Source organism: Miscanthus floridulus, chromosome 4, assembly GCF_019320115.1.
Source record: "Miscanthus floridulus cultivar M001 chromosome 4, ASM1932011v1, whole genome shotgun sequence".
In the NCBI taxonomy this organism is placed as follows: Eukaryota; Viridiplantae; Streptophyta; class Magnoliopsida; order Poales; family Poaceae; genus Miscanthus; species Miscanthus floridulus.
The window spans coordinates 8,055,820-8,080,994 of NC_089583.1; the positions used below are offsets into that span (position 1 = coordinate 8,055,820).

The following is a 25,175-nucleotide window of genomic DNA, read 5'->3' on the forward strand; positions in this document are numbered from 1 at the left end:
GGATACTGCGCTTTTCCTTCAGCCGTTGGACTGAGTTCTAACGGTCCAGATTGGCCCTTTGACCCGATCAGAGCCAACACCCACTGACACACACGCACACGGCTCCACAACAAAACCCCACTTTTCTGTCTTCTTCCTCGGTCGCCCGCGTCTCCTTCTCGTGATTTCTCTCGGGACGGGCGCGCAGCGCCGGCCCGAGCTCCCCGACGCCGCCGTCCTAAACCGGTTCTGGCGGCGGTTCCGCCCTCCACCGCAGGCCGAAGTTAACCTCTCCGGAGCTCAACGCCCCACCTGCACCGCCCAACCACCCGTCTCCCACCCTCGGCGGGCGCGCCGCCCGCCGTCCCGCCCACTGTCTTAAGTCTTCAATCCATGAAAGTGTTAGTTATCGATGAGGTGAGCTCATCGCTCCACTTTCTTAAGTCTTGAATCTAATTACTGCCAGAGTTTGCTCCGCCCACTGATGCTCTGTAATTATACTTGCCAAGTGGGCTAACCATGTTGTTTCCATAGGTTGATTTTATTTTTGGGTCATCAAAGCAAGTCAGCGCTCTTTGCAAAATATTAACCTCTTATTCAGCAGCTTCGAGTCGTCAAACCATATTTGCAAGCGCATCGATCCCTCAGCACAATCGCTTTCTGCACGACTGTGTACAGCATAAATGGACCAAGGTTGTACTAACTTCTTCTACTGAACCAATTGCTGTTTGTTTTTGTACTTCAAAGAAGGCTAATGTCTTTTTCCCTTTATCATGGTATAGAGTGATGTGGTTCATGTTCATGTCCACCCTGTACAGCCCATGCCTTCGCACCTGTGTCACAAATATGTGGTGAGCATATCAAATTCTCTGTATAATGATTGATGACCTTGTATCTAGTTTCTCTTTTACCTCACTCATACAAGGACGTTCCAATTTTCTCCCACCTTTCTTTGAACCATAGGCACTTACCCACAACCAGGGGCGGATTTGGGCCTAGGGCCACTAGGGCCACGGCCCTAGGCGTGGGCCAAATCTCCCTTTATAGCCTCTTAATTTTTCCATGGCCCAGGTTGCTATTCCCATGAAATGCCCTAGTCTTGGCCCATCAGCACATCAGCGAAGGCCTGCGTTTGAAGCTCAGTAGCTGCCTGCCGGCCTGCTTGCGGCTTGCGGCCCACTGGCACAACCAGGAAGAAATCGCATAGTGGCCCACTGGCCCTAGGCGTGCAAATTGGCCAGCTCCACCACTGCCCACAACCATGCTCACCCACAGGCTCATTGTTGTAAATTATACTAATGTTCTTCTTGACAATTAATTTTGGGATGCATGGCACTTACTCAACATCACCTGCCTCTAGGCATGCCACATTTCTTCTAATTCTCAACTGATCCAATGCATATAGAGGCAACCTGTTTTTTCTTCTTTCCCATAATTAGTGCCTCCTGGCCATCTAAGTCCACAACCAACCTCCTTTCTCCCAAGATTTCTTTTCGATCTCTGTCTGAATCTTGGTGACTATGACAACACAATCAATGTGCAGATCTGCACCAAGAAGGAAAGGTTGCATGTTTTACTATCCTTGCTTGAGAGGGATGCACCAAAGTCTGGAATCATATTTGTTGCTGAACAGGTACTGGTGTACATGATGTTCTTTTGGTACCATACCATGTTGCTTATATAGTTTCTCTAGTATCTTGGGATTTTGTCATCTATTTTCTAGGGTGCTTCCTTAGTAGAGTTGTCAATCGGCCGGTCAGGCGCCACCCACGGTGGTGCCTGTGCCCTCGGTGGGATGGGTGGACATGGGCGTTCAAGGGGCGCCTTCGGAGGTCGTGGAGCAGTCGATGACGGCCATGATACCGCTGCCGATAGTGGGGCGGGTGAGGCTGCCGACCACGCTCATGGCGTTGACTGTGGCGGGCACGACACAGCCGGTCGTGACCCCGCCGACGCAGGTGGAGGTGGCGGCGGCCATGATAGATGGGTCATAGCCGAGCGCATATGCAGCATTGCCTGAGGCATTGGCACGACCCATGCCATCGGTGCCCCAAGCAATGGTGCCTGGCTCGGGCCGGATGGAGGGGGACACGGCCGAGGGGGCCCTGAGAGTCGTGGTGCTGGGAGAGAGGTTCATGTCCGCACCGCTGACCCCTTTGGTCGCCTAAGGGGGCGTCCCGGTGAGGACGTCATGGCGAGAGGAGTCGACGGTGCTTGGGGCCGGTGGGGAGTCATCCCTAACCCTGACGTTGGTGGGCAGCGGCTCACCCGCATGGGGCGAGCCCCTCCTCTAGTGGACGGATCCATAGGATCCGGCGTTGACGCTTTTTACCCTTAACAACGCCACAGAGGGCATGAAGCGAGAGAGCCTCGATGTAGGAATCATGTCCATGCTCGAGGCCTTGGACCATGCCATGGGCGCATTGCGTGACTTTATTGTTCCCTCCGGTTGGGTATTGCTTGGTCCTGCTTCTTGCCCTTTTCTTCCTCTATATACTTTTTGTATCCTGACCATCATCTTCCTACAGTCCCTTATAGCTCGCAGCCAGGGGAAATCTTGGTTCCTTCATCAACAGAAGGAAGCCTAGGACCACCTCATCGAGGAAGCGTGGCTATGCGGGGAGGTGATAGCTCAGCTCGTTGCCGCCCAGTAGAGGGTGATCAAGCTGACTCCCCTCGCCGAGGAGGCGGCCAATCTTCTGTCGTGGGTGGTCGAGGCCCATCAGGATGCTGATGAGGCTGAGAAGGCGTTCAAGGCCCTATCAGTGAGGTCACAGAAGGATGATGAAGAAGCTACCAGGGTCAGGAAGGAGCGTGATGAGTTGCTCTAGAAGGACGTCGAAACCCGCCAGCGGATCCTTGACCTTCTGGACGAGGTTGAGAAAGAAAGGGATCTGGGCCTGGGGGCCGAGGAGAAGCTCACGGCTCTAGAGAAAAGGGCGAGCCTAGATGCCATGGCGGTCACTCGGCTACGCAAAGAGCGGGATGAGGTGATCCGAACCGCGGAGAGGCTCCGCTCAAAATGCGGCGTGGCTTGTGAGGAGCGTGACTAGGCTTTCCGAGAGCGTGACCAGGCCTGCCAAGAGCGCGATGATGCGTAGTAGAAGGTCGGCTCCCTCTAGGCTAAGCTCGAAAGGGAGATGACCCAAAAGCTAGAGGCCAAGAGCATTTCTGTCGGGCTGGTTGTGCATCTCACCGAGGAAAGGAGAAATCTTTACGCGGAGAGTGACAAGCTCGGTATCCTGATTGTCGCCCTTGGAGTGGTATGCGATGACCTTGAGGTGGTACAGTCAGAGGGGACCAGCTCGCTCATGGCTCGTGCTATCGAGATCACGGCCTGGGTGCGCTAGCTTGAGAGGAATGCCCTTCACGCCGAGGTCAATCAGTCCTTCGCGATTTCTCGTTCTCATTTTGGGGACAACATCGATCTAGAGGCAATGAGCCATGACTACGCGCTCGGTTATGAAGTCCATAAGCTGGAGGAGATGGAAACAGCGATGGCTCTCCTTTCGTAGGACCTGGTAGACAGGATAGAAGGCATAGTCCCCCCCGGAGGTTATAGTTAGTTAAATAGGTTGGGCGGTCATTCTTGTAATAAGCGGACAAGTTTCGACCCTTCTGTCTTGTTCAAACAAGCTTGTATTTTATTTTGTTTGAACAATCTATTCTTTCTTCCTTTTTATGTTTAAAAAGGGTTTAATGTGTTCCAACCCTTCCTATTGTTAAGCCCGTAGAGTTTGAGGTGCGGGCGAGAAAACTCTGATCATGCTGGTAAGCAAGAGCACCGTATCCGCTGGGGCGTAGGTTTCTTGCAGTCCGACCAGCCTTACTCAGTCGTTCATTTCCGCAAACCTTGCCTCTAGGTTTTTAACATGTGAAAGTGGTCGGTTGGCATGGTGACTGTTTCAGAAAGGGTTTATGTATACCCTTATCAGCCCTCGAGTGACACCTGACCCTTTGTCGTTGTCGGGGTCAGGTTTCACTAAAGATCAAGGAGAGGATAGCGAAACTAGTAGGAGAAAGCGTCTCTTGTTTTAGAAACGTTATTCTTAGTTTTCGTGCGTACCCCCTCCCTAGGATCTGAGCCATCGTTCTGCAACCGCGCATTCGGTCTCCTTGCGAGTCCAACTTTTCTCGAGGCCCCGCACATAGTGGGGGTCCGGTTGAGGGTCGGCTCATCTTTGTGATCGTCACCCCGTCTAAGGTTTTCGCAACTAGAGGGGTTGAGCTAACGTCACTTGCCTCGATGGCTCGAGTATCACGCTCGGTGAGGTCGCTAATGGGCATATTAGAGTGGAATCAAGGTCCATCATTCGTAATGGGGTTGGCATAGCCCTCATGTGGCATTCCACTGCTCCTTAACCCGCCTCCCGGTAGATGCCCGAGCCATTCCAGAGACCGACTCAGGTGGCCCACTGCCCTCCCATTGATGGGAATTATATGGGCTTGGCTCGAGGTTAGGATCGAATGAGAAGGTCAAGATGACCCTATCCGCTTCTGAGCGGGTCGGGCAAAGGTCGCTGGGGCTCATCTGCATTTTCTCCCCTGGCTCTGTTTGACGTGAGGTGGCCTCGAGCCCTTCGCGGGCCGGCCTTCGAACCTCGGTTGGTCGGATTCCCAAGTTTGGGTCAGGCAGCTTGAGCCCCTGAGCCCTATTGGGCTTGATAGGGGTCGGCTGAGTTTTATGTGTCACCCTGTCCGCGGTTTCCGCAACCGGAGGGGTTGAGCTAACGACACTTGCCTCGATGGCTCGAGTGTCGCCCTCGGTGAGCTCGCTAACGGGCAAGTCCGAGTGGAATCCAGGTCCGTCGTTCGTGACGGGGTCGGCATAGCTCTCATGTGACATTCCACTACTCCTTAACCCGCCTCTCGGCAGATGCCCGAGTCATTCCAGAGATCGACTTAGGTGGCCCGCTGGCCACCCCTCGATGGAGATTTTATGGGCTTGGCTCAAGGTTAGGATTGAATGAGAAGGTTGAGATGACCCTGTCCGCTTCTGAGCGGGTCGGGCAAAGGCCGCTAGGGCTCATCTGTGTTTTCTCCCCTATCTCTGTTTGACGCGAGGCGACCTCGAGCCCTTCGCGGGCTGGCCTTCGAACCTCAGTCGGTCACCGCTCATATCGAATGAGACAACTACCTCTTCGTGACGCTACGCGAAGCGTTGTGATGCAATAATTGCATATGCAATGCTTGGATGTATAAGAATAGATGAATGAATGCTCATGCACTGGAAAAGTAAAGTGGGGGTTGGTAAAGTTACCTTGATGGGTTTGAGTAACAGGTTCAGGGAGCTCTTACCGAATATGTTCGAGTGGAATCTAGGTCCGTCGTTCATGATGGAGTCAGTCTAACCAACATGGGGCATCCTGCTGCTCCTTACCCATCTCTTGGTAGGGGCCCGAGCTGTCCGATCGACTTGGGCGACCTGCTAGCCTCTTCTCGATGGAGATTCCACCAGTGGGCCCATCCAAACCCTCCCTAGGAAGGTGGTGGCTAAAGCTTGAGGTGCGGGCAACAATCTCTGATCATGCTGGTGAGCAAAAACGTCGTAGCCACTGGGGCGTAGGTTTCTTGCAGTCCAACTAGTTTTACTCAGCGTTTGTTTCCACGACCCTTGCTTCTAGGTTTTAGCGTGAGAAAGGGTCGAGCATAGAGAATGTCTACCGAATAGACACTCTTGCCAGCCCTCGAGTGTGGTCGGACCCCTTGCCATTGCTAGGGTCGAGTGTCACTTAGAGATCGTGGAGTCGATAGCGAAAGTAATAAGAGAAAATATGCATAAATTAAGGGTGACATGTCTCTTGGTAGTGGCCTGAGCCATCCGATCGACTTGGATGACCTGTTGGCACAGGACTTACCTTGATGGCTCGAGTGATGGGTTCGGGGAGCTCTTACCGGATATGTCCGAGTGGAATCTGGGCCCATCGTTCGTGATGGAGTCGGCATAACCCGCATGGGGCATTCTACTGCTCCTTACCCGTCTCTCGGCAGCGGCACGAACCGTTCGACTGACTTGGGTGACCCGCTAGCACAGGACTTTTCTGCGGAGATAGAGGATGAGATCATCCTGCCCAAGAAATTAGTTAGGCAGATAAGCCAGGCGACGAACTCGTAACGAGTGAACAGGCTCTTAGATTTCATTATGGCCAAACAGACTTTTAGCCCCTCTATCCTTTTTGTACAGAAAGGTTAGTGCGTTCCGATCCTTTTCATTGTTAAGGCCGTAAAGCTTAGGGTGCAGGTGAACAAACTCTGATCACGCTGGTGAGTAAAAACGTTGTAGTCGTTGGGGCGTAGGTTTCTTGCAGTCTGACCAGTTTTACTCAGCGTTTGTTTCCACAACCCTTTGAAAGGTCCTTGTTTGGTTTTGGTAATTGAGTGACAACTTAGATGGACTAATTGTGTTTATGTGAGATACACAGGTGATTAGTCTATAGGTACATGTGTGTGAGCAACATATGCCATGAAGGTGAAAATGGCTTGGAGATGTTGCAAAGCTCACACATGTGATGATGAAGGAGCTTAAATGCACATGAGACATGACATTGAGTCATGTGATCAAGGTGGAGAAGATCAAGACAAGACTTGGCTTGATGGACCGGTTGGAAGCGTGAAGGGCAAGTCGAAGGCTTTGGAGCAATGGACCGTGTGGCGGTGAAGCTTGAGCAAGACTTGGCGCTGATGGACGATGGCAACGGTGAAGAGCAAGTAAAGTCAAGATCGATGAACCAATATGATCACGTGATGATATGAAATGGATCATATCATTGTTGATCGTGTTGGTGCATGTGTTGCATCGACATTGGAGGAGATGGAATGGAATGCGCAAGGCAAAGGTATAACCTAGGGCATTTCATTTCATCGGTCATAGGTCTGTAGAGAAGTTTATGACCGGGTTTAGGATAGATGGTCGTACTATCAAGAGGAACAAACTTGTTTGCATATCGGTCATCTAGTGCCACTCGAGTGATCTAACTTTGCATCGTCGCTAGGATCGAGTGGCGTGGCAAGTTGAGTGGCTAACATCTGTTGGGAAATGATTATGAAAAGCTAACACACATATACATGGTGGTGTACACTTGGTGGTGTTGGCACATTTACAAAGGAGATGGAGTTGAAGTTGATGTGGATCAACTTGGTGAAGAAACTCCACCGGCGGAGTGTCCGCCCGTAGAGTGTGGACAGTCCGACGGTGCCACTAGCGCCCTACATAGAAAAGATAGGATCTCACTGAGTGCACCGGACGCTGGCACTGGTAGTGACCGGACGCTGGCAGGGTGCGTTCGGTCAAGCTGACGTGGAGTGTCGTAGTAGCTAGAGAGGGACCGGACGCTGGTGCTGCGTTCGATCGCGTTCGACCGGACACGTCCGATCATGCTCGGGAGGTTACTAGAAACGACCGAACGCTGAGGGTCCAGCGTCTGGTCAGTTGAAGCTGTTGTGTCCTGTCAGAAGATGACCATTGAGATCAGAAGAATGTCGTTGAACGTCATCGGGCGACCGGACGCTAAGGTCCAGCGTTCGGTCAACACGACCGAAGCGTCCGGTCAACCCGACAGTTGCCCAGTGAAGGGGTAACGGCTAGTTTAGCCCTTGGGGCTATAAATAGAAGTGGCCTTCGGCCATGGCTAGTGGTGAGCACCTAAGGGGACTTTGTGTCCATGCTTGAGAGTGCTTAGGAGCCCTCCATCTCACACATACTTGATAGTGATCATCCGATTGTGTGAGTGAGCGATTCTAGTGCGATTGCATTGTGAGGTTGCATCGAGTGGCACTAGGTGATCGAGTTGCAAGCCGATGGTGCTTGTTACTCTTGGAGGTTGCCACCTCCTAGACGGCTTGGTGGTGGTCTCCGTTAAAGCCCGCAAGAAGTTTGTGCGGCGCTTCGGAGAAGTGCTTTGTGAGGGGCATTATGCTCGCCCCACAGGAGTCACGAAGAGCAACTTTAGTAAAGCGTGTCATTGAGCTACCCTCACTCAAGGGGTAGGTTCTTGCGGCGCCCAACATGTGGGCTTGGCGGGTGGTGCCAATTAGCCGCTGAACCACCAAGTGAGCGGTCGACACAACGGGGACTAGCGTGTTGGCAAATACGTGAACCTCGGGAGAAAAATCATCGTGTCAACCTTGTTCTTCCTGTTGGTTTGCATCCCCGTTACACAAGCTTGCAATTACTTTCATATACATTGAGCTTGTGTTGTTGCTTTAGTAATTAGTTAGCTTGTGTAGCTTGCTAATTATCTTCTTGCTTGTGTAGCATAGAAGTAGCTCCCTTGCGTGACTAATTTGGTTTGTGTAACCTTGTTAGTCACATTGCTTAGTTTGTGTAGCTAAGTATTTGCGCTCTCTAATTCGACATTGGTTGTCTTGTTATTGAGCATTGCTAGTGAGCTTAGTTGGCTTTGTGCTTTTGCTTACTAGCATGTATAGAAGCTCCCTTGTTGCTTAAAGTACTAGTGGCATAGGTTTGTGTGACTTTGCTTCTAGAATTGGTTAGGAGAGCTCTAGCTAGCCTGGCACCTTTGTTGCTTGATTAGTATCTTTGAAAGGTGTTAGAGAATATAGATAGAGGGGTGTAGTCTTGGCTAGACCGATAGTTATAATTCCGCACTTGTTTCGGTTAGTCGACGCAATTAATTTTAGAAAAGACTATTCACCCCCCTCTAGTCCGCCATCTCGACCCTTCACCCTTGCTTCTAGATCTTAACGTGAGAGAGGATCGGGCACAGAGAACGTTTACCAGGTGGATATACTCTTAAATGTGTTCTGACTCTTTCCGTAGTTAAGGCTTAAGAAGTTCGGGATGCGGAAAAAAAACTCTGATCATGCTAGTGAGTAAAAATGTCATAGCCGTTGGGGCGTAGGTTTCTTGGAGGTCCAGCCAATTTTACTCAGCGTTCGTTTCCGCAACCCTTTGCTTCTAGATCTTAACGTGAGAGAGGATCAGGCACAGAGAATGTTTGTCAAGTGGATATACTCTTAAATGCTTTACGACTCTTTCTGTGGTTAAGACTTAAGAAGTTCGGGGTACGGAAAAAACTCTGATCATGCTGGTGAGCAAAAATGTCATAGCCGCTGGGGCGTAGGTTTCTTGCAGTCCGACCAGTTTTACTCATCGTTCATTTTCGCGACCTTCGCTTCTAGGTCTTAACGTGAGAAATGGTCGGTCATAGAGAATATCTACCAGATAGATAAGTTCTTATCAGCCTCCGAGTGAGGCCCGACCCCCTACCGTTGCTAGGGTCGGGTGTCACTAAAGATTGGAGAGTTGATAGCGAAACTGATAAGAAAAAGTGTGTGTATTAAGGATAAAAGCGACGTAGCTGTTCAATGTTCCAGACGTTGACGAAGCCTTCACCTTCGATAGTCTTGAGCTTGTAGGTGTCTGGTCGGAGTACTTCTGTGACGATGTACGATCCCTTCCATAGTGGAGAGTGCTGGATGAGAGAAAAAATTTGAGGTGATCTAAGGTAGCTGGGCCGTGGGCTGGCACGTCCCTAGATCTAGCCATGCTCAGGATCATTGAAGCACGTCCCTAGAAAAATTTCCGAGAGGCCTGGTTCCGCTCGCAGGATCATCCCTTGTCCCTAAGCTAAGCTCCCTACAATGGCAAGATGCCCACAATTTGAGCATAGCGACAGACCATTGAAGGCACTGCGTGCAAAGGATCATGGCCACATCAGTGTCCTGCCGGACGACATCCTAATAGGGATAATCACCCGGCTACCGATCCATGATGCCATGGTCACCGGCGGTGTCTCGACGAGGTGGAGGCACTTGTGGAAGTACGTCCCTAGCTTCATCCTCACTCCATGCTACATCAACATGAAAGACAAGGGCCCTAGAAGCGAGCAGGCGGACCGGTTCGCGGGCGTGGTGAGAACTGTCCTATGCCACCATGGCGATGTAGGGGTCAACAGATTATTTTTCACCCTCCCGCTCACATGCTGTTGCCACACCGCCGAGCTGGACCAAGTTATGGAGTTTGTGGCAGCAGCCAGGACACGGCACCTTGGATTTTCGCTCGCCAACAACCACTGCAGCGAGCACGCTGGGCCACCTTACGACTTCCCCCACTGGCGTTTCGCCGGCGGTCATCTGCAAAGGCTACTCCTGTGCGAGGTTGGTCTCGCCATGGCACCGCAGAGGAACCTCGAGGGCCTGGCACAACTGACATATCTTGACCTCACCTGCGTCGCAGTGGATGACGGCGGTGTCGCGAACATCCTCTCCACTTGTGGCGCGCTCATCACCTTCTTATCTTCAGCAGTGCCAGCAGCTTGTCCACATGAACATGTCGCACGCCTGTCTACGTGTGCTGGATGTCCGTCAATGTGGTAATTTGAAGAGCATAACTATACAATCAAGCACCCTGATCCAGTTGGTGTACAAAGGTCACAAAGTCGACATCAAGTACGGCCACACACCAGCCATCCTGAAGCTCAGGATCTTGTTCTGCATGGCGAACGAATGCCCACTTGACTGCGTCGGCAGTGCAGGAGCCCTCCACAACCTCAAGCAGCTTTTCTTGGAGTTTCCTTCACCTCTGCATGCCGCCACTTGTACCCAGCTCCAAGGTGTACAGCACAATTGTTGGTTTGTGGGCCTGAACCAAATCGTGCTGCTCCTCAAGACCCCATGGAAAGAGCTTATCAGCTTAGTGGCTTACCTCCTCATCGCCACACCTTTGGTCAAGGAGCTGTGTGTCGAGACTTACAGCAACCTGCCAGCGTCACCACCGAACAACTTGATTACCCAATGGCCAGAGCACTGCTCGATGAAGAAGCTCCAGAGCATCATCATCGGTGGATTCAGCGAGGAGCCGGAGCTGATGGAACTAACATTTTTCCTCCTGCAAAGGTCTCCGGCGCTCCATACACTGGCCATCGACATGCACAGGCAGCATCTTCAACCTGGCTACAAGGCCTAGAACAGAGAGGCGTGCTTGAAGAGAGAGGAGGCGGAAGACCATGTGAGGTGCTACTACGCAAGAGGTGTTGCATGGATAGACTTGGTGTCGAAGATCCCATCAACTGTCAAGTTCACCATCCTCTGAGTTATGTACCAATTAGAATTGGTTTAAAGATCCGTTGATGCGTTAAAACATCGGAGTTTGCAACTTTGGATTGCGAACCTACTGGCATAAATCCTTTTGTGCCAAGATTAATAGATACCTGGTGAAGAACAATGTTATCCTTTTGTGCCAGGATTAATAGATGCCTGGTGAAGAATAGTGTTCAGCCTGTTCGGTTGGCTGGTTCGTATCGTTGCTGGTTCGTGAAGAAGTACTGTTGACTGGTTTGTGTGAGAGAAAAATACTGTTCCGGCTAAAAATTTACGATCATTTACGACAAGCCACAGCCAAACGAATGGGCTGGTTATCCTTTTGTGCCAGGGTTAAATATTATCCTTTTGTTGCAGGATTAATATATATACATGGTGAAGAACAATGTTGAGATATGTCATGGTGGGGTTCATATTTGGAAGATGCATTCAATTGAATTTGTTAGAGGGCTTTTGTATTGCATAAACATGACTGCATTATGTTGTGCAATTTGAAACTAACAAGAGGTGGTCTGAGTCAGGGGAAGCTAAAACATGTGTCCTGTCTGCTGTCTGATTGTCTTCTCATGATGTGTGTAGGTCAATAGAACCGGTACAGTGATTGTAACATCCCTGATGTTATAAAGTACTTAAAAGGTGATCATGTCATCATTATGCATAATCATCATGTATCAACTCATGAATGCATTTCATATTTAATTTATAGCATGTAAATGTTGTTATGAAGTGTGTTATATGTTACATGAAATAATAGTGATTAAGAAACTTTGTGAATTTTAATGTGCGAATCTATTAAACAATTCAAATTCTTCCTTAATAAAAGTTTAATAATTTTTGTTGCAATGCTTGGTGTGAATATTGTTTTATGATATGTGTTGACTTGTATGGTTGAATCAATTTCAAAACAATTGTGTTGAATTGGATTTTTTCGAAAACCCGGATTTTCAGCATTTAAGTTTACCCTGGAAAACCCATTTCAAAATCTAAGTACATTTTGGGGTTGAGCCTTAAAGCAAAAGTGTAGAGCTTGTCGAGTTGTACAAAGTTGGTTTTTGGAGTTTTCAAAGTTGTTTTATGAAATTTGAAGTAATTTGAAAAAGGCGAGATTCTTTAAATGTTCCCTTTTTTAATTCAAATTTGCATTTCAAAATGTGGATCGAATTAGGGGGTGGTTATAAAAGCAAAGTTATAGAACTTTTATTTTTGAGCAACTTTTGTTTTTGGAGATTTTTGAGTTGTTATGAAAATTTGGGAGTAATTTGGGATTTAAAGCGAGTGGCAGTTCTGTAATTTCGGTGAACAGTACCCGCAGGCGACACCTCCTCGCCGGCGTGCTTCGATCAGCTTCTGGGCGCGACTGTGGCCGCCCTCGGTGTCGCGCTGGCGCGGAGAGGACTCCTACGTGGTTTCCTCTTGCTTCCTGGCCGTCATATATAGCTTGTGCCGTCGCCGTTCTCCTCCTTTTCATTTCCTCTGTTCGCCGTCGCCGTCGTCCATTCTTGCTGACGCACACCACCTCCACCGCTCATCCTCTGGCCGAATTGAGCGCGCTGAAGCTTCGCCACATCCATGCGCAGCACTTTGACTCGCTCTCGCCATCCAACGTCGTCGGAGTCATCAGCGAGCTGTTTTCTTCCTCGTGGCCGTCCGTCATGGCCGTCGAGCTCGCCTCCGCCGTGGCCGGCCTACTCCGGCTGCTCTCACTCATTTCTCTCTCTTGTTTTGCGCTTACCTCTGTGCCGTGATGCTCACAAGCAAACCGGTTGCTCGTCTTGTCCACAGGACACGTCGGAACACAGCTTGCCGTCATGTCCGCCGCTGTAGATCACCGGTGCACGTGGGCAGCCCTTCACCGGCCATCTCCGGCAACAATTCGTCCACACACGGGTGTGCACAGGTCCTTGCTTGCTCCAGCACCTCTCCTTTGCCGCCTGCGAGCATCATCCGTCCGGAAATCGAGTTTCTCCGGTGTCCTCTGTTCTTTAAAATCGCGACTAGGGACTTCGTCTTAGAATTCGAGATTTGTGAGGGGCTTTTCTGTGAACCGCAGACTCATATGAATAGTGCCTTTTGGACCTGTTTGCTTTGAAATCGGCTGGAACTTTGAAAATTCATAGTAATTCATAGGAAATTCGTAAAATAGAAAATGAGGACTTTTTGGAATCCTTGTAAAATTGTCTATGCAGTAGATCTATAATATGGCATGTTTTAGTTTAAAGTTTTAGCTGCAAAAATAGATTTGTGCAGTAAGGTTGTAATGCTAGTTGAATTTGTTATTTTCCATAACTACAAATCTAGGGCTCCAAATGAAGTGAAATTTTTGTGGCATGCTACTCATGTGATAGTTGATGTGTGGTAAAAATTTCATGAGTATTAGATGAAGTATGAGTGAGTTTTTGGTTTATCTTGCTCTCACATGATTTCTTGCAATAGCAAATTGTCTTTTTCATAGAGGCAGCTATACTTATGCAAATGGTATGAAATTTATACAGTAGACTATTGAGAGAATATGTGAGCTACTGTAATTTTTGTAGAAGTTATTGTGCATTTTTGGTATATGTTCATAAATACACCTTGATGTCTAAATAAATTAAGAAATGTTTTAAGAAAATTTATTTAGAGGTGAGCACCATGCTTTCTGGTGTTCTTTAGTCATGTGTGAAATGTTGGTAAAGTTGGTTTTGCCCAATTATGTGTTTGCAACATAAGTTAATAATTATTTTCTTGCCGACGTGGTTTATGGACAGATCTAGGAACTTAGCAAAGTTCTTCATGATAATGTGCTTTGTTGTGAAACTTGTTTATACAAAAGTTGTAGATAATTCATGTATCTATCTGCTGTTAAAATTTGGTGGTATTTGGCCTTGTGGTTTGTGAGTTATGCCTGTTTAAAGTTGGGTTTCAGAAATGGCTGCTCTCTGTCATTTGGGGACTAGTTTCTGTAAATGGGTATAATTGACTTAGTTAACTTGAGAATCATGCTAAGATGATTAAAGATGAGTTGTAGAAAATTTCATAAGCTTTCCAGAATGTCTTGTTGCATGGCTATTGGATTTGTATAACTCTAGTTATGATCCAAACATGAAGCTGTTGTTTCCAGTCCTGAAATAGACATATGTTAGTTAAATAGTAAACCTTGATGACTTAGGTTTTGTTTGAAATTTTGATTGAGTGATGACCTTGGGTCATTAGCATAAGATGATTCTTGGTACTTAAAGTAAGTAGTTGGGTTTATAAAAAAGGTTTAGTTAGTTTTGACTTGTAACTGTACCGTGAAGGAAAGTTGTATTCAAGTTAGTTAATCTTTTATGCTTTCACCAATGCACCTCCATGCATCATGACATACAATCCATCATGCTAAAGCATGCATTATTTATTTACGTGTAGTGCATACGTGAGTGAGAAGGTTCGCGTTGACTAATCTTTGGATGAGTGTATCATTCAATGGTGCTCGCGTTGATCAAGTGTGGGAGAAGGTTCATCCATCAATGGTGATGCTGTCAAGTCTAACTCCGTAATCTCTCTGTGGAACTAACCTTTTCCGTCAACGAAGGCAAGCCCCGGATGCATTTAAACCCTACCTTGTGTTTTACAAATTGATTTTGCTTTTGCTTTCATATACTGCATTAAGTGATTAGGAGTTAAGTGAAAACCCAATTGATGCATGACCAACCTTATTTTCCTTATCTACCTTGTTAATCGTTTTAATTCGTATATGGCTAGTTATGCTTAGTCATGCTTAGATAAATAAAGGTCGGGTGATTACCTGTCACCTGCGAGTTTTTAATGGAACTTTGGTTACTTATGTTATCATGTGATATGGGAATTTGGAGTAATAAATCTAGACCGGGCGGACTCGGTGTGTGTGAGCCACAAGACCTGGTAATGTCTTGTGAGCGGGTTCTTTCCGCCTGTGTTGATTAAGGCCCGTATCGTTGTTGAATTGCATGAGGTGAGAATTTGTAGTACTAACCACATACTCCGGTAAGCCTTAACTTGGCGATTCTATTATGAGAATGGCTACTCGCGCACTGGGAGTAGAGAGATGGCGGGAATAGCGTGTACCCACGTGGCAATGGGCTGGATTGGTGGAGTACTGTATTCTCGGGTGGCGCGGACCCGTTCTTGTTTTAGAGGATCCGAGGGTAGGTTGATATATGTGAGTCGGGGACCTGCATATGTCGTGTGGTCTGGAATCCCCAGCTGGGTTTAATCGGTTCGAATCGTCGTTGCTCCTCGGTTATGGAGACTCAACTCATTGTTCATCATCGTAGTAATAAATAACTGGAACTTGAGGATGGTCTGTGAAGGTGTTGGTTATGAAGTTTCATGATCTCATTACGGATCATGTCAGCTTTGTATATGATCTTATGAAGTTTTAAATGTTGACATAAAGAATTTTGTTAAAGAGCTTTTACGCAAAAGAACTTTGATTATTGCTAAAGCCATACCTTGAATCCCTGAGCCTGCATTCCTGAGTTCTATCAATTTTTATTTCGGTTAAGTCTTGTTGAGTACTTTTGTACTCAGGGTTCGTTGACCCTTGTTGCAGGTGAGCCTCATGAGCAGGTCTGTTTTGGGCCGTGTTGCATGACGGTTGTTCGATCCGATGATGATAAGTAAATTTGTGGCCCTTGGGCAGGGCAGTTCTATTGCGTGTTTTGTATTATGTTATAATGCCACTCCACTACTACGGTTTGGAATATTAATCGAACTTAGTTTATAAGGTTTGAAACAACTGTTTTGTAAACTAAGTTATTGTAAGACTTCCGCTATATTACTCTGATGTATCTATTTGAATAAACTGTTGTAATACTGCAATGACTCTGTAATAGGATCCTGCTCGGAAAATGTGGATGATTCGGGGTTCCATGGGGACACCCGACAGTCTTATTAAGTTACTAGGAACATATGCATAGTCGTCAGAGGTCGTTGGACAATGATAGGTGCATGTGGGTCCTATAATTTAGGAGGTTCTGCCACAGTGATCAGTGGCGAGATGATCATTGCTTTACATGACAGTTGTGTGTGTTGCTATTGCTATGAGGTAGCATGCTCAAGTGTAGAAGGGGCAAGATGCTTGTTCTGTCATCACAAGAGGGAGGACGACGGTTAGCAGTGTCTTTGTGAACCTGCTTTGCTGGCTTGAAGTCTTTCTCGCTTTATATGTGTTATTATATTATAGATGCTCAAGATCTTGTTAATTAGTTCTTATAGTTTATCTAGTCTATTTACAGGCTGCGTGCGGCCGCATGCCGTAGATGTCAGAAATAGCTTCATCTTCTGAAAAAAGAATCTCAAGTTAAACACTAGGTGGAATTTTTTAGTGACCTACTAAATCCACTCCCCAACTCTCTGCTGGGTCGGCATCCAAGTTGATGCCACGCAAAGTTTATCCAAAATTCAAGTTGCTATGTAACTTCACAGCCACGGTACAGGTGCACTACGGGCGTGATTGGTAGGCCGAATCGAGCCGTCCCCGCACCGTTATGATGTCTGACCTTATTCATGCGGCGTGTTTGGTTGTCCTCCTCGCACCTTTCGCCTGTATCCTTTTATTCATCTGCCCTCCTCCATCCCGCACGACTTCGTCTTCTCAATTTCCACTTCCCTCTCCATACAGAGGCATGGCACAGAGACCCATGTGTCATACACTCAAAACTCCCATCCATGCATGCAACCAAACAAGATCTCATCTCATACTGGACCAACAACAAAGACAACCAAACACGACTAAGTGCACGGTTTGAGCATGCATCTCACCATCCTGAACCGACTCTCCATCCCGATTACCCCTCACCAAAACAACCAATCACGCCCTATGCGTATACTGATCTTGCATCCTGCTTTGTTCTTCGTGAAGCTGTAAATCATTTTGGAGAGGTAAAAAGAAAAAGAAAAAAACAAATGTGTCAGCCAACTGACCACTGATCAGTAAGGAGGTGAGGGCTTCTTCTGCAAGAAACTGGGAGCATGCAGACACCAACGGCCCTGCTGGGCCAGCATTGGGCTTGGGCTACAAATTGCACATAAAACAAATGGTGGCCCACTCCAGGCTTGTCAAGCGAGTTAATCTGGTCGACAACGACATGCTGTTCCCGTTCAGTAATTTCGTCGATCGCCATGCCCACACATGCATCACAAAAGCCGCTCACTTTCTGTTCGGCTGATCCAGTTGCAGCTGATTTCGGCTGATTATATGAGAGAGAATAAGCTAAAACAAACCAAGAATAGAGCAGCCGAACGTCAGTGGCAGCATGCTAGCTAATAATGCTGCAGTAGCAGAGTGGTGCCGCCGGCCACTTGCAAATGCATGACAACGTACTACTAACAGCGTATCCTGCATGATCGAGCTAGTGGTCGTCATGCACGCCTATAAAAACCCAAAACAAGAGGTTTCGCGGCCACAAAAACACCACTCATATTTGCTAATGCACCGTGCACGTACGTATGGTAGGTTAAGCAGGTTGGACACGACGACGATGGTCGCTGCAACGTCCAACTCACGGCAAAGGCACATCCCATCTATTCGAATAGAAACAACATATATCTCTTTTATTTTTCTTTTCTTTTTTTTGCGAGGAGGATCTCTTTTAATCTGGCCCTACCGACAGGTTGATGTGTGCTGTGGCTGATGGGTGATGGCTACCGGCCAGCGTCCTACCACCCTTTGCAGTTTGCACCGTCCTTTCACCTTTTCTCCACTTTCGCTAATGAAAAGGGTTAGTCGAGATTGATTAATCATTGTCATAAACATCTCTCTCTCTCTAGATTTACGTACCTCTCCTCCTTTTGTCTCTCTTTATTTGTTGCTTCTAGATCGATCGAGCTCGCTCCTCCCTCTCTTTCTTAAAGGGGTCGGAGATCTTTATTCGAGTAGATTTTTTTTTTTACTTCACTTCTTTTGCTTGCCTCCAATCCACTTTTGCTACCCTTTTTATTTGCACCGGATGATGCGATGCGAGCTCCAACTCCAAGCTGCACTTGCTTTGTTTTTGTGTGCCTTTTTGGGCTAGCCGACTTTAGCCTTTTTGTCATCACGAGACATTGTATGCTTCGATTTATCAAAAACCAATACTAACAGTGTGTGTGTGTGTGTGTGTGTGTGTGTGTGTGTGTGTGTGTGTGTGTGTATATATAGCATGATTAATTCCACCAAAAAAATTGAACAGGCACAGTCTGTATGGTTCGGTGGCTACAAGGCATGCCTTTGCTGTGGGGTTTCCATTTTCCAAGCTGGGGCCTGCCCTGGACGAGTGATGATAGCGGAAGATGACGCTTAGTCACTGAATAGTGAAGAGGCTCCCGGGATTGTTGGACACTCCACGTCCAGACAGCGACGTACTTGAGCAACCTGCCGCGCGATGCCCATGCTATCAGCTGTCCAGTTCACATGTAGCAGCCGCTTTAAAGTACGGTTTGGATCTGGATTCCAAGTGCATGTTTGGTTCCACCTCCTAAATTTAGTCAGCTAAACTATCTCCTAAATTTTAGTCAGGCAACGTTTGGCTTGGTAGATTAATTATGACTAAATTTTGACATGTGCATGTTTAGGATGACCAAAACGCCCCTAAACTCCTGCCCCTGGCATTTGGCCGGCGGGGAAGGGGAGGAAGGACCATCGGCTGACGGAGAAGGGGATGAAGGAGAACTGGCCGACGAAGAAGGGGAGGAAGAAGTGCCTGCCTGCCGGTGAGCTCCAGCAAGATCCGGTCAAGATGAGGCGACTGAGCGGGGGTGCGGCGAGCAGGAGCCCCGGTCTCGAGCGGGTGGGGCGAGCGGGTGGGCGGGTGGTGCGGCGAGCGGCTGAGCAGGTGGTGCGACGAGCGGCTAAGCGGGTGGTGCGGCGGGCGGCTGGGCGGGTAGCAGCGAGCGCAGGGGCGAAGCCCGGCCACGGGATAGGGTTGGCGCTCGGGACAGTGCAATTATGAGGGGCACCACCTGTCCAGGTGGGCTTTTAGTCCCTTTTAGTAAGCTTTGGGTAACTAGTTGGCTAAATGTCATTTAGTCATATTTAGTCAAAGTGTTTGATAAAAAAAGTTACTACAAGAGACTAAAGCTACTAAATTTAGGAGCTGCTAGGTGAACCAAACACCCTCTAAAAATACAAATAGAGAAACAACATGTTCGTTTGTTGGTTTCAACCAGGGTTTATCTGCCGTGATATAGTGTTTTTCTTACATAATAAACCAGCACAAGCCGGGTTTATCAGCCTAGAAACAACTAACGAACAAGCTAAAAATCTCAAAATCATTAAATCTCATCCAAACACCCTACGATCTAGAGGATTCTAGGGCACAAACACAAAATTCAAAAGAAAAAAATCAGAGATTATTTTTATTCAGAAACCAGATTTTAGAATCCAATCAAAGCGGGGCCTAAAACGGTGAGGGACCCATGATACAATGCACACACACCATGCTAGTGAGTTGTTTCAGTGTACTCGGCGCCTTCAGGTTTGGCCAGATAAGCGAGGTTGGATTATTGAGTAATTATGAATTGGAGTAACGGACTTGCCAGCGTCCGGCAGTGTTTGGCCTAAACGTTTAAATGGACTAAACAGTCACCTACGGTTTAGCAATTTATTCAGATTAAATAGCCATTTAAATAGACTAAACGGTGATTAAATGGATATGGTAATCCAATGTATAGCGTTTACATGGTGTGTACACCGACTAAACGACCGTGTACGCGAACAGTGGCGTCCGGACGTCCGATCTGGGGCGCTAGCGTCGAACGGTGCTCCCGCGCCAGTGACTGACACACCCACCTCCCTCACCATCCTGCTCCGGAGGCCGCGCGGGCCCATGCATGCATGGGGACCACCCCGCATCTACTCCGTTTCATGCACCTGTATGCACGCAACAGCACCAGCACTAGCAGGCGCGCACGGTGACCCACGCCGGCGCACAAGTAGCAGCAGATGTGCTTCTCCGAGATCTACTTTTAAAACATCCAAATGAAATACTTGAAACATGCGTGTATAGCCATAGCAACATGTGCAACACCAGATCTACTTTTAAACACATCCAAATGAAATATTTGCAACATACGTCTGAAATAGAAGAAACACTTGAAACATGTGCTTCAAACATGTGTGTATAGCCATTGCAACATGTGCAACACCAAGATCTGCATTTGAAACATTCAGATAAACATTTACAATATACATCTGAAACACATGAAACATATGCTTGCAATATGTGTATATAGCTATTGCAACATAGGCAACATCTAGATGTCTGAAACACCTGAAACACTTGAAACACGACATCGCCGGCGACCAAGGCCTATCTGGTGGAGAACTGTGGTTGCCCCCTCGTCGACGAAGGCTGGGGACTCGGCGGCGACGGACTTGGAGGCGGCGGCGGCGAAGGGCTCGGCTTCGACACCCGCGGCAGCATGCTCGACACCGGGCTTCGGGACGGCGCCATAGCGCTGGGAGAGGACGCTGAGTGCCGCGAGCGTCTGAACAAGGCGGCGCACCACGACGTCGCGCATGTGCTGCGACGACGACTCGATGTTGAGCGACAGGAGTAGCACTCCGCGGCCTTGCACTCGCGGCAGCCGTCGGGCGGCGTCGGCAGATCCCTCGGAATCCCGCGACGGGCGGTCTCAGCGGCGAGTGGAGGTTGTGTGAGTCAAGTGAAGCCAGGCTCCGAACATCCTAGAATGGATGTTTTTACAAACTTATGTAGTGGAATATGGACGAGACGCAGTGGGCCGTTTCGGGCTGCCGCGGCCCACAACAACGGGAGCATTCCGAATGCTCGGACGCCCTAAGCTGAGCATTTCCGTTGGAGCAATCTCTTGTCCAGGTGACATTGTTCAAAACAGTAGAGCATCGTGTGATGAATGGACATGGCATGACCCTTTTTTTGTTTTTGAAAGTCTCTCGTCTGGGTACAGCTATAGTGTCTGTTCATGCACAAACACGCACGCCCACACTACCCACGTATACCCCACGCGTACACAACTAGATTTACAACTACATGCAGATTAAAAGACCGCATCCTTCTTCGATGGCTCCGTAGATGATGGACACGTCATAATCTCTTTGTGGCTCCCCACGATAGAGGCTGTATAGCCACCCTAGACTAGCTCGGTTCTACCCTGTGCCTATTTATTTACGCGGGGTTACTCTAGTGCCTTGATGAAGGTACTGCGTGCTGCTAGCTATTTCACGCGGAAACAACTTTTGTAAATAAACAGTTTAAAAGCTCGTTTGTTAGCATTGTATAGACCCTGAATTAAAAAAATACATAATCTTAAAAAGTTCGCCCAGCGTACGTGCAGTCGTGTCATACATAGCGCACGAGGAAGTTGCTGATGACATCAGCGTCGCATGGAACAAAGCATAAAGCGCTGCACGCCAACCATTTGTTGGTTCTAGATATACGGACATTTATCTGCCAACAACCACTACAAGAAACTAGCAGTCTGTTCGGTTCGAGTTGTCTCGCAGTCTGTTCGGTTCGAGTTGTCTCGCTTATTTCGGCTCATTTTAGCTTATTCTCTCTCGCAGAATATTATTAAATCAGCTGAAACTAACTAAAACTAACTGGTACATAGTAGTTTTGTGTACCAGCCGAACAACCTGTAGAATGACTTTGGTGCTCATTTTCTTGGCGGTTTAACTCTTTTTTGAGCGGTTGTTGGCATTCAAGGCAATTCAGGCTGAAACAAATATATCATGACGAATCATTAGCTCATGGCCAATGCTGAGTACAGAGGCGGACGCATGATTAGCCCCTATTCAGGAACCATTAATTCATGGGACAAAGTGCTTAGTAGTACACACGATCGATCGATTGCTCGACTCTTATCCTGATCCAGGTGGAGCATCCAACGCTCGCCGATGTAGGTCCCGTTTAGATGGGGTTGGTTGGTTGGTTGGTTTGGGTTAGGAGAACCCAACATACGAACTTTTATAAATCTGTCCTCCCTTCGCCTCACAATAATTAAGTTTCCATTCTCTCTCTTAAAAAAAAAATAAGTTCCCAAAAATCTAAGACGGATTAAGTATGCTGACAAAAAAACGCATGACCCTCATCTCCATTCCTTTTCCGAAAGATGTCTCTTGGATTTGGCAATTATCATTTGCATGCATGCATGCACACATGATTAGCTTTCGCGTTATTAGGAGACAAATGTTCACTGTTATTTATTTGAGGACATATGTGGAACCTTAGAAAGTTATTTATTTTTGGTACCGAGGGAGTATATCAGGATTTCCAAATCGTCTCCTAAAATCTTATTACTGCCTGTTTGAATGGGACATGGATTTTTCTTAGGCCTTGTTTAGATGCCATCCAAATTCTAAGTTTTTTCACTCTCTCTCCATCACATCAATTTTTAGCCGCTTGCATGGAGTATTAAATATAGGTAAAAAAATAACTAATTACACAGTTTAGTTGGAAATCACGAGATGAATCTTTTGAGCCTAGTTGGTCCACGATTGGACAATATTTACCAAATAAGACGAAAGTGATATTATTTATCGGGTTAAAAAAAATTTACAAAGTGAACAAAGCCTTAAACTCGATTCCTGTGACCTGTTGCCATCGATCTATAAACCGTGTCGGTGGAGTTTCCCACCGATTTCGCAGTCGCGCCCGCTCAATGGCTCGTGGGGCCAGGGCCCACGAGTCATGCAGCGACTGCCAGGCTTGTGCGATCATGAGAGGCGAAGGGTGGCGCGGTCGCGTCCGCCGGCACGTCGCTGCCCTTGCGATGCGCTGCTACTGCTAATCCCCTCGATAAGCAACTGGGTGCTTGTGCCTCTCTCTAATTAATCAATCAACTCCCTTGTTATAGTAGTAGTTCCAACATTAAGCAACGGATTAACGAATCAGGTGATCAATCCCATTCACGATCCACACCCAAGGTCCTGTAGGCATCTTGCGCAATGCTCCCTCCGAAAACCTCGGTTCGCAACGCAGGGCCTAGCTGGGTTCACCCCTGCCCGTGCGAGTGATCCGGTACAATCTAGAACTAGTGAATGATACCTTTTGGTGGATGCTGGGCTTTCGGGTTATCCGACATTTTCGGGTCGGGTAATTTAAAAATTAGGTAATAAAAATTGTTATTTAATATTAGTTCTGAAAAAATACTACTTGTGATTTCGGGTACCCGATAGTTCGGGTTCGGGTATTCCCGATATACCTGATTTTTTTTTTTTTATAAAAAACAGCAAACTACACAAATATTCAGTAGCAATTTACATATAATTTCAACAGCAATTTATATTGAATTTCAATAGCATTTTGTAGAGAATAATGTATTACATTCGCTTGTTCAAACAGATATTCTAATAAAATGATAAGTTCAAGTGTTCAACTAACAGCACATGGTAAATGCAAAGGCAGAGACAAATATCTGGGTAGTTCGGGATATTACCCGAATTACCCAAACTAATTTCGATCTCTATCTGAATTTGGGATCGGGTACCTCGGTCTCGGGTAACAGGTATCGGGTATCGGGTATTTTACCCAGACTTAGATGCCGTGCATGCATTGCTCTCTACACTACTCCTATATACATGACCGGACGATGCAATTTAATAATTATATTATTCCACGTGACGTGAACCGATGAAATTAACAGCGCACCAACACCAACACCAACCGACCGTTGACGCTAGCCCAGGTGAACATCAACCGTCGTCGACCTCCCACCCAGCAGCATCGCGATCATTCATGCCATGCAATGTGTGCGGCGTGCTGCTGCTGGAGCCGTAGAAAATCCAGTACCCAAAACTTAACCCAACTCATGTAGCGCACACCGATCGGCGATGGAACATGGAGACACCTGTGTTGTGTCCAGACGAACGACTACTCATGAGTAGTTTGCTCCGTCGCGGAACAAACAAAGCACGGGCACGGGCCACGTAGGGTAGGGAGAACGTCACGACGCCATGTCTGCAACAGTAAAGATCAAGCGTACAGTACGGTACTAGTCCTCCGCCGCCGCCTTTGTGCCTCGTGCCCGCGCGTTGCGTGTACAGCATTTGTCTGGCTGCCAGGTGGGCCGGGCCACCAGCAGCCACAGGCCCCGCGTTTGTCTTGCTCGGAGCTTCCGTGAGACCGTGACCCCGGGCGGGGTGACACGGCAGCCGGCTGGCGATGGGCCAGTCACTCCCACTCATCACCTTGTTCGTTTGAAATAATATAGTATTTTTCTCTCACAACAAAACAGCATCATTCAATTCAATTTATAAGCCACACAAACAACAAGCTAACGGGGTGCGTAACGAAACCAAAAAGCCAGCAAGCAGGTCAGTAGCCCAGTGCTGACTGCTGAAATGAAAACGAGCGGCCGGCAACGGCTGGCGTTGGCCCCAGCGATGACAACACAACGCCGGCAGCGTGTTTGCTAAGACCCTGTTTAGTTCAAAAAAAATTTTCACTCCAAAGTGTCACATCGAATCTTGCGGCATATGCATGGAGTATTAAATATAGACGAAAAAAAACTAATTGCATAGTTTGGTTGGAAATCGCGAGACGAATGTTTTAAGCCTAATTAGGCCATGATTAGCCATAAGTGCTACAGTAACCACCATACGCTAATGATGAATTAATTAGGCTTAATAAATTCGTCTCGCAGTTTTTAGGCGAGCTATGTAATTAGTTTTTTTATTAATATCCGAAAACTCCTTCCGACGTCCAAAACAAAATTTTTCGTTTCGCGAACTAAACACACCCTAACAGTCAGCCCTGATCGTCTGCGATCACTGTGGCTGCACCTACTACTTGGCTAGGGTCAGTTTGGTTGGCGAAAAATTTGGCAAAACGTTACTGTAGCATTTTCGTTGTTATTTGGCAATTAGTGTCCAATCATAGTCTAATTAGGCTTAAAAGATTCGTCTCGTGGATTTCGTCTAAACTGTGTAATTAGTTTTATTTTTTATTTATATTTAATGCTTCATGCATGCGTCAAAAATTCGATGTAACGGAAAATCTTGAAAAATTTGGCATTTTAAGAGGGAACTAAACAGAGCCTACTCCCACTTCATGCCTTAGCTACAGGAGAAGCCAGATTCTGAGCAGCCGTCACAGCCGCTAGTCTATGCTACTATCTCGTGAGAGTCGTAGTAGCCATAGTAGGCAGTGGCCGAGCTTTTCTTGACCATAAAA

At 47.5% G+C, this 25,175-nt stretch overlaps 1 protein-coding gene and 1 pseudogene across 1 annotated transcript; both read left to right on the forward strand.

Annotated features, from left to right (window-relative positions):
* The first annotated feature begins 267 nt into the window (after window positions 1-267).
* LOC136549381 (DEAD-box ATP-dependent RNA helicase 58, chloroplastic-like) lies at window positions 268-15,857 on the forward strand. The gene is made up of 5 exons (XM_066540627.1): window positions 268-396; window positions 514-672; window positions 762-830; window positions 1,523-1,612; window positions 15,593-15,857. The coding sequence occupies exons 1-5, from the start codon at window positions 373-375 to the stop codon at window positions 15,632-15,634; spliced, it is 384 nt and encodes a 127-aa protein (XP_066396724.1). The 5' UTR covers window positions 268-372; the 3' UTR covers window positions 15,635-15,857.
* On the forward strand, window positions 9,583-11,032 carry LOC136552991 (putative FBD-associated F-box protein At5g56390; annotated as a pseudogene).
* Window positions 15,858-25,175: the final 9,318 nt, after the last annotated feature.

What these genes read in the sequence shown, in the direction of transcription:
- LOC136549381 (XM_066540627.1), top strand. Translation starts at nt 373, where the DNA reads ATGAAAGTGTTAGTTATCGATGAG. An exon ending in AAGTGTTAGTTATCGATGAG is followed by an intron (nt 397 to 513) that starts GTGAGCTCATCG and finishes TTGTTTCCATAG; the next exon opens with GTTGATTTTATTTTTGGGTC. An exon ending in ACCTGTGTCACAAATATGTG is followed by an intron (nt 831 to 1,522) that starts GTGAGCATATCA and finishes ATCAATGTGCAG; the next exon opens with ATCTGCACCAAGAAGGAAAG.